This window comes from Accipiter gentilis, chromosome 27 (genome assembly GCF_929443795.1).
Source record: "Accipiter gentilis chromosome 27, bAccGen1.1, whole genome shotgun sequence".
Classification (NCBI taxonomy): Eukaryota; Metazoa; Chordata; class Aves; order Accipitriformes; family Accipitridae; genus Astur; species Astur gentilis.
Genome location: NC_064906.1, coordinates 12,701,897 through 12,715,111, shown reverse-complemented (window position 1 = coordinate 12,715,111; position 13,215 = coordinate 12,701,897). Strand labels below are relative to the sequence as shown.

At 35.5% G+C, this 13,215-nt stretch overlaps 1 protein-coding gene across 1 annotated transcript in view; it reads right to left on the bottom strand.

Moving 5' to 3' along the window:
- LOC126051190 (dynein axonemal heavy chain 5-like) overlaps positions 1-13,215 on the bottom strand; it is a 160,869-nt gene that overhangs the window by 130,687 nt on the left and 16,967 nt on the right. Inside the window, exons 14-24 of the mRNA XM_049830108.1 lie at positions 12,728-12,883; positions 11,648-11,787; positions 9,852-10,003; positions 6,515-6,722; positions 5,618-5,705; positions 5,375-5,498; positions 5,097-5,260; positions 3,831-3,923; positions 2,515-2,718; positions 596-676; positions 108-512 (exon numbers count right to left, since the gene is read on the bottom strand). Of these exons, the coding sequence (XP_049686065.1) occupies positions 108-512; positions 596-676; positions 2,515-2,718; positions 3,831-3,923; positions 5,097-5,260; positions 5,375-5,498; positions 5,618-5,705; positions 6,515-6,722; positions 9,852-10,003; positions 11,648-11,787; positions 12,728-12,883 (1,815 nt within the window). The remainder of the gene's footprint in view (positions 1-107; positions 513-595; positions 677-2,514; positions 2,719-3,830; positions 3,924-5,096; positions 5,261-5,374; positions 5,499-5,617; positions 5,706-6,514; positions 6,723-9,851; positions 10,004-11,647; positions 11,788-12,727; positions 12,884-13,215) is intronic.

The following is a 13,215-nucleotide window of genomic DNA, read 5'->3' as shown; positions in this document are numbered from 1 at the left end:
ACAGGGTTTTAAGTAGGAAAATAGTTTTGTTCTAGCATTTCAACATTAAAAAGGCTGACAATAATTTTGCTATATATATGATTTGAGAAATAACACAGCTATGATACCTGTGTGTTTAGGTTCTTCCAGGCATAAGCCAATCCATCAACCCTTTCTGTATTTCCGTCTTGAAAGAGCAGATTGTATTTATGAAGCACAGAATAAGATTCTTCTATAGGTCCAACTGTCAGGTCAATTTTAATCTCATTCTCTCGAATTTCCTTTAGTGCTTCCATTGCTCCCCGTACATCATCAAGGTCATGGATAGGTCTGCTTAACCTCTTGCTAACATTTTCAATAAATGAATAAATTTCATCCATGTCTGTGGCAGACTTTTTATTCAAAGCTAATCCAAATGTTCTTTGTCTTGAGCGGCATTCCTGAATTAAGGCTATTTTCAATGACTCTGTTGCAATATCCACTGATTCCAGTACACAGTGATTTGGCAGTTCTCTGATTTGCATTTCTAATTGCTGGGACAAACACAAGTGTTCAGCTTTTAATTTCACTACAATTTCTCTGAACAGTTAATTTTTATTGAAGATATAATACTTACAGAAAAGTGTCTGATTTTAGTTTGGAATTCAGCCATCGTTGGTTTACTATCTATAAATTCCCTCACTTTTTCCTCCGGATCCTATACAAAAGAAGTTTATTTTAATTATCATTTAGCATTGGTATTACAATAACCTACAGGGGACCCAGTTGCCTGAGGTACTGTGCAAACACAAATGATCCCTATCTAAAACAGCTTAACATAAAAGTATCAAGATCAAATTGTTTAACTTGAACTGCTTTTGCCGACTCTTACTCTTTGTACAGTACTCTTTAAAGCACTTGAAATCTATCTGTAACTCAAAACCCAACACAAATCAGGATATCCCCTATGCATCCAAATAGTACTACAAAAATTTACAATGTAGCTGCTAAAACTTTGCTGGAAGTACTTCCTTCCCAGTCTCTCTTCTGCCTGCAAACCCCCAAAAGCAGCTCACATCCTCTAAAAGGTATTGAAATGGTAGTGATTGTATTCAGCCACCTTCACTCTTCCTGAAACAGTATATTTAACTGCAGTTTCTACCTACAAGTGGCCAGGCCATTTGGAGCAAGCACAGTTTGGCAGGGAAGGATGGATCTAGGGGAAGAGGGGGCATTTAGCTTGTTGAAGCTTGTTTAAAGGCAATAGAGCACTGAGCATCCTTCCTTTTCATAAGGTAGGCCAGTCTCTGCAGAGGCGAGAACTTCAGTGTCACCAGCTCAATAAGTGTGTTAGATTTTTGATTCAATTACAGACAAATGATCTTCACCCAGTTCAATGACATTCACCTACAGTCTATACTGTGAGGTCCCTGAGAAGCTGTTCTGGGTTCTCTGGCCAATAATGAGTTACCAGTGACAGTTCTCAGTGGTCCTACAGAAATTATAAAGATGGGGGAAACAGTGCCAACTCCTAAAGAATTTTAAGGTTAAGAAGCAGATTAATTGACTATTTTAGAAGATTTTAGTAAACAGGAAACATTATCATGCTATTGCAACATCCAGTCTGACTGTGCCTTGTCTGGGTGAAATGACATACCATTAACATGTGGTTAGCTCAAACAGTATCTCCAAAGACTGAGGTAACTAAGCATTAAGATTTGGAACCCCAGAAGTCATGAAGAGGTGAAAATGCCCTGTCTTAGCCTGAACTCTAACTGCACAAGAGTCAGCTGTGGGAACATGGTCACCTATGAGTTGGTTTAGGAAGGGGAAGTTAAAAATAGTGAGCAGTTAGAAAGGTAAGATTATTCCTGTTTTGGTTGCTTGTTTCTCAGACTGACTAAAGCACCTTTGATAAGTAAGACCAGTAGTTGTCTTACCAGAGTTGAGTTTCACTAGTCAGAATGTACACAAGATTATATTTCACGAACTATCTCCTGCCAAAACATTCCTCAGAGCTTTACCATTTATGTCACTGGACCCACTTCCTAATGAAGACAACTCCATCAGCCCAGATTCTCTTCTGCTTTGGAATCCTTATTACTGGAAAGATCTCCTAGATTTAGTTTATCATTTTTGTGAAAAAATAGAAAAGCTGCTTTCAGCAGTGGTTGATGAAGAAGAACTAGTCAGTTTAATATTCAAGAACAGTTCTGTAGTCTGCAATTTCTCAGAGATTCTGCTAAATTATTCTTTTTTATAATCTATGGAGACAAGATGCTGTCAGAAAGATTCATAAGCATATGAGAGTATAAGCTTGTTTATGCTCCAACATTCTTTTTTGTTCTTCCGCTTTCTTCCTCAGATGGTTTAATTGGTAAAGAATGAGAAGTTCTGGTCAACACAAGAGTAGACAGAGGAGGTGTTATGGGTATATGGATTCTATCATGAAACCAATGCTTCCTACTGAGCACACAGTCTCCCTACGCATCCCAAACCAGTTTATTTAGAAGATTTCACTATATAGCAACATATTTTATTAAATATGTATTTAACCTTGTTCCAGATGCCTGAAAATTCAGAAAAGCTGTTCAGAAGATCCGAAACTTCAGTTTTAAGAGACGAAATAATTGTATTTAGTTGGATCACCACTTTGTTCACATCCTTATGCTCAATGATCTGCTTGTCTAAAGGTTTCAGTGCCACCATCCTGGTGAGTTTGCTCTCATCACCTAGTTCTACAGCAACAGCTTGTTCAACCTGGCATAAATTAAACAAGAAAAAAAATATGTCCAGTAGCTTTATTTTTTTTTTCATTATGGAATGCCCAATAATGCACACAAAATAAATGCTTCTAAGAACAGATAGAAAGTGCAGAGAAAGTATCCACAAAGAGACTCCCTGTTCATAGCTTGGATTTTTACAGAACTATAGTTCTAGTGTTAAAGCTGATTTTATATAAAAATTGCCATGTGAAGCTCTGTAATAATCATCTCTGAATTACATCTGTCAAATATATGTCATATACAACTGTGTTGTTTCCTGCTCCTACACAACTGCTCAGGTCTTCCAGTTTTCTTTAGTGTAGAATTTTAGTCTATGCCCATTCTTGGCCACAAAAAGTCCTGGAGGCAGTGAAGGGTTTGCTGCTTGGAAATAAGCAAGCAATACTGCTTGAGGAAACTGAATTCAACCCACTCTTTCCTAGTTTGGTTTTTTTTATTATTTATTTTCAGGACTTAAATGGGGGGGGTTTCATTAAAATTAGCTGATCTGCTTTTCATGTCAGATCGACAAACTAGGACGATATTTTTACAAAGACACTTTTCAGCACAGATCTACATAGATCTGTATTTCATTACCAGAGGAAAGAATAAAGGCCATTTGATTACCATCAACAAATTTCAGTTTCTATCTATACCTCAGAACTTTCCAAGGTTTTAGTGCTCATTTTGATGCCAGCTAAAATATTTATATTGTATTTACTGTACCATTATAGGTGCTGTATGCAGCCTGAAAGTTTAATTTAAAATAAAGTTTTTGCCTGGGAAGACTGGTAATAATTTATACTCAGCTAGTAGCACCCATGGATAATTCTCACACATTCTCTACAATATCATCATCATCATATGTAAACAGTATTTTTTAAAGATTTTTATTAAAGCAATTTTGATTTTAATATTAAAAACCACCAAACATAAGGTTTATGAATTATTGCTCTTATGTTCAATTACTTGGTATAGAGATTAAAAACTAGGCTTTCACTAAACAGGAAGATCCACCAGATTACAAGTATTGGTACAGAACATATGAGATCAAGAAATGTTAATCAAAATACTAAAATTTTAAAATAATTAAAACAAAATGCTCACCTGCTGCTGTTTATGATGTAAGCAAGCAAATTTCCACAGGGGGATATTTTTGGCTACTGATAACATAATATTTACTGCTCTGTTTACAGCACTCTGAAAACAGCAAAACATTCACCTTGAGCACACAGAGAGATTATCACAAATAAGGGGGGGGGGGGAGGGGGGGGGGGTGAAGAAAAAAAGAAAAAAAGGATCCTCCAAACAACACCAAAATGGAAAAATTATACCTCTATCTTTACAGGAAATATTCTAATAAGCATGAAGTAGGATCACCCAAAACCCATTTTGTAAGGGGAAAGAGGACTTCATAAGGCTTTATCACAGTCCTGCTACATTTATGTGGTTTTCAAAGAAGAAGGTAAGAGAGCTTTATGAACAGTAATCATGAATCACTGAGGATCATAACTTAATTATAGTACTATTTCCCCTTAAATTGGTTATAAACATAGTTATTTATCATTAATAATAATAGTTCTCACATTCACATTAGAATGCCTGAATATATTTGTCTGAATTTGTGGTATAGTCTATAATCTATACAGGCAGCTATATAAATTATTGTATAACTTCTTCCATCGATGGTATTTTTAAATTACACTTAGTGGTCTGATTTCTTACTGACAACACCATGAAGGCTGCAAATGGAATCCGAGAAAGAATTCAACTACTGATTTTGACAGTGACAATGCTAAATGAAAAGTCCACAAATCAACACCATAAACAACTAATACTTCATGAATAATTTCAGACATCATAGGAGACTGTAAGTACATGTGTAAGAATTTTGCTTAATTAGTATAAGTTTAAACAAGTGCTCAAATTTTTCCACAGTTTAGGGCTTCAGGCTGGTAATATTTTTCTTTATCATTCACTCCTGCAGAATTCTGATTTATGAATGGTGTTTTGAACTGACAACATCAATTTATACTCTGAAAGAGTTTAAGGAGACCAGGAAATCAAATCAGGTGGTATCAATGGCATTCATTTTTATTTTTGCATTCACTTTGAAATGTTTGCCTCTAAATAGAGGGTTATGAACATGAGTTACTGAGATTTAGGAAAACAGTTCCTTCTACTGGCCTGCATAACAAACCTGATCAGTGGCTTCATGTCCTTTGCACCCAATGAGGTCACACACTCAAGTGACTTAATTTTTTTCTCCTTCCTTTTATTTTTTATACCAGATTAAACTCACACGTTGTTTTTAAACAACGCATTTATAAACGTTTTACCATAAATGACTGAGATGTGCAATTATTTTGTTACCTGAATATCTTCAAGACTTGGTCTCAGGACAACGTTTGGAATAGCCAGTTGAATTTCAGCTTTGAACAAAGGAACCCTCTGTGTCTCTACAAACTTGGTCATCTGATACCTAGAGTCAACAATGCGCAGTCGATGTCTTAAGGACTCTAAAGAAATCTTCATGCCTAAATAAATAGAATATTTAAGTAAGGTTATATTTTTTTACCACAATAAGCTTGGGGAAAAAAATCTTAAAATTATATTAAAAAATTAAACATATCTGAAAAAGACAGACTCACATCTGACCAAAGAGTCAGTATTCTTCTGACAAAGCTGTGCCATCAGATTATAGTAACTACAGGACAGGCATTCTTGGCAGCGTGTTTTCTGTTTCATATCAAGATGTGTACAGGCATATGAATCCTGAAGAGTTAAAGAGAAATTCTTAGGAAAATAACCTTATTATCCAGCACATAAGTGAAATATCAAGTATCTGACCAGGTTATAAAAGGTTACTTTTTACACTGTAGTGGTCTTCTTACCTCCAGAGTTCTCCCAGCATCTGCTTTCAGCCTGTGCTTAAGAATATCTACCAGTTCACACGCAGAGCATTCTACTTGCTGACTCTGTCTACAAAAACAACCTTACAGTCACCCACAGGGAATCAAACATAAGGAATACTCTTTGCTGTTTTCCAGGCACATACCCCAGTCTCACTGCACTGTGAAGAATTGTATGTGCAGGGAAATACCCTTATACTTTTCAGTTTGTTCCTATTGCTTAGGCATACAGAGAATGTAAGACATTAAGATATGCAGACTATCAAGAAACCCATTTGTCAGACTTATATCTGATTCAACTTGTCCTCATAATAATTAAAGAAAAATAAGTTATTTTACAACTATGGTTAATAAAGCAGGCTTATCATGATGATACAGTGAGATAATCCGTGAAATCAAAATTAGTAAAATAAAAACAACAACAAAAAAGTAGAAGGTATCTTATTTTGCACAGTAAGCATAGACGTCGTTTTGGAGAACAGCTAAACAACTATTCTGCTATAACATGGAAAATAAGCACAGACCAAAAAGTTTGCAGCACCAGGAGAATAGGAAGTCTTACATTAGCTAGCTAGCATTAAGGAATAAGCAATTAACATGGGGATGACATTTCAAGTCTTATCCATCTTCATTTTTCTTGCTACTGATTAGAATACCATAAGAAGAAAAATATGAATGCTAAACACTAGAGATGCAATCTTTATCTGCTGTATTCAAGATACTTGGGAGTTTCTGCCTGCATCCTAAGACTATCACCTTGCTTTAGACTAGTACTCTGTTAAAATAAAATTTTAAAAGTAAACTCTCTACGCATAAAAAGTAATACACAATAATCCCTCCCAAATATGGCCTTCAAATCTATGCAATGAATAAACCTACTGAGAAAGTTTGTGAGCAGTAGAGATAGCAAGCTTTTCTGTCTGTTGCAGGAAAGAAAGCACATCTATAGGTTCATCTTCTGGCAAAATTATCAGAGCAGTGTTCGACATATCCTCCAGAATTCTTTCAATTCTGCATTCCAGGGTATCAGCTGCTTCTTTAACTACATAGTCCAACTCCCTCAGGGTACTATACACATTCTCAATAACTAAGGAAGGAAAAGAAAATAAAAACAAATCATGATAAACATAGACCCCTTAAATCTCATCATGTGTCACCCTCCCGCCCCCCAGTATTACAATAAAATGAGGATTTAATGGCAATGAAATATGTGATTAAGGCCTGGAACCAAAACACAATTGAACTTACTCTACTTTGAAATCTTTACATGAAACCATTTTATAATAAATAGTACAATGGCCTTCAAAATATCTCTTCTTTTTTGTATTAAAAGAACATTGTAATGAAAAGAATCAATGGAATCAGTGGAAAACAGAAAGGATACAACTGTCCAAAAATTATTTTCGTCCTTCTACATAAATCCACAGAGAAATTCAGTACTTTTATCATTGTAATTAACTTATAAATTTAATGGCTAAAATTCCTCCAGCCAAGATTATATACTGGTTAAACCACTAGATTTCTTCTTTCATGGTTTGACCTACCTTGCTTTGGAAAGAGATAAACTAAGTCCTTTAACATATGTGTTTATTAAACTAAGTAAAAATGACTGTTTCTGAATAAAGTGGTTAAATTCTTTCCCTGTCCTTCATACTTTCATTGCAAAAAAGAAAGAAATACGTCATCTGACGCCCTTTGTCTTTGTATTTTATTACCAGGCAGTATCATTTGAATCACCAAGACACTTTCTTACTGTATGTATAAAGAAATCACTATGATATGTAAGATGCAGCAGTGTGACAGTGGTGTCCAACTGCTGATGCTTTAAGTGGAAAACATCGTTTATTCCTACTAGGAAATTAATGATGAAGCTTGTCTTTTTTATTGACCGAAACGGATAAATAATCCAACCAATTCCTTAGCTTTTTTTTTTTTTAATATATAATTTAGGTAGTCCTAAATCCTTTTTTTTCACATTTCCTCCCGAGTTTTAGCCTAGAAGGCAACCGTGGGCCCCCATTCTTTGACATATTAGATGGAAATAAGGCACTCAAGACATTATGCTCATGCATAGTGAGTTCAGCATATTGCTGGCAGGTCACAGTTCTTTTGTATGCTAATGGCTAATTTGTAAGTGTCCAACGTACATTCTGGGCATGCTAGACATTGCGCATCTTCAAAGTGACACGATCCATACACTCAAGAAAAGCATTAATTTCTAGAGACGGTCCCATTCCAGCTGCAGTAGCAGGAAACAGGAGGTAGCCCAGATACTCTTGCTGCATAACTTCTACCTTGTAAAAAAGCCCAATTTCCACCAGAGCAAATGGTGATCCAAAAAAACATTAAAACCTAGATTACAGCTATTCAGATACTTAACATAGTGTAGATAGTACCTAAATGAATAAATAAAGAAATAATATTGTAAAGACCTTCCTTATGACATGTTACTAAACTATGCAAACCAAACAAAAAAATTCATTTTAGAGCTATAAAACAAACATGAAAAACCACTTCCCATTGTTTTTTGTGCTCTGGTCAGGCAAAGGTCAAGTAAAGCTAAATGGTGGCCAGCCCTATCTTAAGCACTGGTCAGAGCCATATGGCACAGTCACAAATGAATAGCTGCAAAAACCCATGCCCCATTTCATGTTCAGATTTAGGCTGCATCTGTTCCTGTTTATCTTGCTGCTTTTCATTTTGAAGAAAAGTAAAAGCCTAACATCAGTCTACCTCAACTGAAAACTGATTTCCAAGCATAAGCTATTGTTTTCTCATGGAACTGCAACATAACAGCCTTGCTGATGGTTTTATATATGTCCATTTAGATGACACTTTTATAACAGTTAATCAACTTTATGCTGCATTTTATAGGGATAAGGTTGTATCTTACTGGTTGTGTGGAAAAAGCTCAACATGTAATTGGGGATTAAAAACAAGTTTTCTTAGAAAAAAACAGGATTTGGGCAGAAATCTCCAAATACTATGTACCTCTTACTAATTTCAACCCTGAATTTAGACATGTCACTTATAGGATGTTCAGCATAAGTTATGAAGATTTTTCTATAGAAAAGATAAGACACATTATTAAAGCACCCCATGTCTGTTCTCTTGTCTCACATTCTCACATAGCAGTCAAGCTATCATTACCTACCTAAAGTGAAGAGGTCAGTGCACAAACACATTTTTTCATAGAGAAATAAAAACGGAATGCAGGCATGAGAATAGCTCTTAACTTTTTCATTATGTGGTCACTTACTTGGAGAAAGATTACAGAGATATTGATAGGGGGGAAAGAAGTAAAAATGCATGATAATTTTGAAAGTGTGATGCAACAGCTTAAGCTTAGTAAATGAAAATGCACGCAATTCAAAAATGGAACTGCAACACAAGACATAATAATACAATGCAAGGTTACTCATGGAAGTCTGCAAGAAAGCTCAAAAGTCAAGGCTCTACAGGCTCTCCCATCAATACAGCAGTATGGATAGCAGTCAAACATGACAAACCACTTATTCAGTTACACAGCTGTAAATTAACTAATTTAGTGACTTCAATGTACTCTCAGCAACTGAATTTGTAATGCCTCAATTGAGAGAGGTGGGGGTGAGCAAAATCAATCCTTTTACAACACTAATTATTTTCCAAGAGTGAGGAGGCAGAAAGCGTCTTTCTTTAGGGGGAAAAAAAAGAAGAAAAAAAAAAGTGTGATAACTATTGTGTTTTTACATTTTTTTTTAGCACCAGAGCACTTATTCTCTCACTGTGCTCCTCACCAAGTCACTTTAATACAGTGACCAATAATGTTTTGTAGGATTAAGAAATTCTGACAAATTCCAAGAAACTGTGATTCTACAGTGATTTTGCTTCCACTTTATCACAAGAGTAAAAAGGGGTGGGTTGTTTATGTGGGAGGACATTAGAGTGGTAAAGGGGCATCACCAGGGAGAGACAAAAAGGATATGCCTGGTAAAGCAAATGACTTAACAAGGGCTGTTCAAAGATAGCTGTCAAACAGCCCTGGCTTGATCACCTTAGAGCAGGACACCATTCTCTTCTTATTCATGTCTGGCTTACTTCCATAATTAGGAGGGAAGGACCTAGCATGTCCTTCCCTCATATAGATGGAGTGCTCTTCCTAAAACTAACAGGGAAATATCTGGCTGGTACCACCTAACAGCATCAACAGTTCACCACTTCTTGTACTACTACATACATTTATTGATGTTCAAAGAAGTCCATGACAGCTGCATCAGGCCCGGAGTAAGGGAATCCTCAACTTGTCCTATGAATGGTTTCATGAGTGGTTTCAGCATAACAGGAATCCCATTCAGACGCTCTTTGTAATTGATCAATAGATTCTGGAGTCTACAAGACACGGTTGTGTTAAGAATGTGCTTAGTTCAGATATTTGAAACATACAGAACTTTGAACACATTTTCTGTTAATAAGATTTGCAAGTTCTGATCCCATGTTAAAAATAAGAACACTTCCCAGCTCTTCCTGGCTCAAACTAAGCCTCCTTCTCCCCACTAACAGCAGAACCAGACTGGGGAAATAAGTACCTCCAGTAAAGTGACTATGATCAATTTAGAGAAACTTTCTCCCAAAGAAAATTAATTACAGTAAAAAAACCCCAGGTAATTGAAAACATGGTATTTTTGTTCTCTTCTTCCTATCTCACAAGACATGGTATGAAATGACACTGATTACAAGAAAAGCTAGATCCAAACCACTTAGGACACCAAAACCCAAAGACAAAGGCCAAATTCTGAATCAAGGCTTACAAATGTAGTTCCATGAAAATGGAGCTATGTAATGAAGCTGCATAAACAAGAATTAGAAGCAAATGCAACTCAGAAGTCAGATACGTAATGAGTTCCTTACAAGAACCACTGCAAAAAAAGTAATAGCTGTGTTCTGTGTCAAATTAAAACCATGACTTTAAACATCATTACAAACCATATACTGAGATAACTCATTTGCAATATACCCAAAAGCGTTCTTCCAGTGTTGCTAAAGCAAAAATCTACAGTCTCTGAACATTCCTTCTTTGCTTGGGCAGTCAGCATGAAATCTTTTTTAGAGTAGAAAGTAAGTTTGGATTATCTTTTTATTGCAAATATTTTCTGTACTTTTTTGTTTCTCTTGGATGGCAGAAGTTGGGGCTGTTGCTTTTTAGAGGATTGTAGCACACAGAGCTTGCCTTGCACATTAGAAATTTTAGGTTAGTTTGCCCTAAAACACTCCACAGATAATTAATGAAAAATGTGGTATTAGAAGAGTGAAAGACTGAAAGCTTTAACAACAGAAAAAGGGAGGAGGGGTTTGAATTCAAGTGTTCATGAAACTCTTTGAACTTTTTCCCTTTTTGTCCCCTTCTATTTAAAAACTACATAAAGAACACTCCTCACAAAGGATGACTTTTTTAAGACCTATCATCCTTGCTTAGTGAGTTGGAGAATTAATAATCAGCATCCCCGAGAATGAAAAGAACTCTTCCAGCACAGAATTGGACTGTTACAAGAAGCAGATAGAAATTATTTAAAATCAACAAAAGTTATTTCAGATATTCAACATGAGAGAGCAAATTATAACTTAGGTGATGTATTACCTGTACAAATCTCTGGGTTATGCCTTAATCAAGTAGTAAATTCCAGCTTGTTTTTCTAACAGAAAAAAGCTTTTGATGTTAACTGTAATATATCGGAGTGTAATCCCTATGTTATAGTGCATAGATGCCTTAACAGTACCTAGGAGCCCCACTTACAGAACAGCTGTTGCAGTAACAAAACAGAAGCATGTAGGCTTTTACTAATAATGAGATATTTGTGGAGATAGGAACAACTGCATGTTACCAATATTACTATGGAAATGCAGGGGAAAGCAATTAAATTTCAATTGAACTCCATCAAAGAGAAAAACTATAATCAATCAAAAGCATATGCAACAGACTCAAAGCTAGGGATTCCCATCTGCAGATAAGAATCAAATCCAAAACTGTTCACTCACTCCATTTGATGTCTTTTAATCTGTTCTTCATCTGCACACAAGCCGAGGACAACATCTGGAACTTCAAAATGCATTTTTTTCAGGTATTTTGTTTCATAAAGTACTTCCAGGACCACTGGGTCCAGGTTTACAAGTAATTCCTTCATGTAGCAGTACAGAGGGGGGGAAAAAGAAAGATAAAATAAGGGAGTAGTTTGGTGGGTAAGTGTAGCATGGTATAACTGGAACATGTAACAAAATGTAGATGAGTAGAGAAGATTTTTAAAATGGATACCCATGTTTCTACACAGATCTTCATCCTCCTCTACAAATACCTGCATTTTTCAAAGTATTAATCAAGAAATATCTCACACTGATTTCAATTTCCTGTGACTCCTTCAATGTGCCCTAACCACCTAGCTCCTGTGACTTCCTAAATTTAATTCTAGTTCTGCAGCCACACTCCGTGGAAGCTAATCTGCCTTTTCATCTCAGTTTCTCCATTGGTAGACTATGAAGAAATGTTGTGAAAGTTGATCTCTGTACAGTTTTTTGGGGCACTAAATGCTATTAAGATGCTAAATAAATTTGAAAACTAGGTTCTAGTTGTCCATTATGGAATCATTAGTTCAAAAAATGCCACATTTTAACCATAATTTCTCTGCACTACAGAAGAAAAAATAATCTGTGAAGTAAGAATGGTAAGATTTTCTGTCTCAGCAAGCAGTTTTGAAAGCAAATTAATGAATGATTGCAATACAATCAACAATTCCTTCCTTGACTAAAATTTTGGTTAACATAGAAAATAAAACATGAAACAGTATCTAAAAAGATGTAGATAAGTCAATAATAGATATGTATTTGCTAGATACTACCTCTTTTATGCCCTGAATGAGACAGGAGCCTTATGAAGAAAAAGACGTGATGAAGTCTGTACCATAAATATACACAAAAAAGAAAAAAAAAACCCAACAATTTGAGTAGTTCATTTTTTAACCCTATTAAGATTATTTTAATGCTGTGTATGTCTATCCATGATATGATTAAAGTAGCATGTGTAATATGAAACAACGCAACAGTAATACCAAGAATAAATCATACCTTGGTTTCTGGGTGCCTGACAAGTAAGGAAGCACACAGAGCATTTCTAGCCTGGTCAGCAAACCTGCACCAGGCTCTATGATAAATAAGTTCAAATTCCAAAAGAACTGCAGCCATTTTATTGTAGCTTTTAACAACTTTTTTCATTTCCAGTGTCTGCAGTTCAAGGGGAAAAAAGAAAAAAAGCAAACACCATTTAAACAGTTCAATGAGTCTAAAATAGTAGAAATGAAAACCACTAGGCTTTTCCTCACCACCATTCAGAAAACAAAACAAACAGAAAGCTTTAAGTTACGCTATTTTAGAGATAAGGTAAGACACAGAAACATAGAAATGTATTTAGGAATTCAATTATTAAGAAGTATTTAACTGCTCTAAACAACATAACTTTTTTCCTGATTTTTCCTCCCAGTCTTGCCCATAAAACAAAGTCTATACTATGACCTATACAAAGCACTGATGTCCCACTGAGAAAGCTATAAAAATTA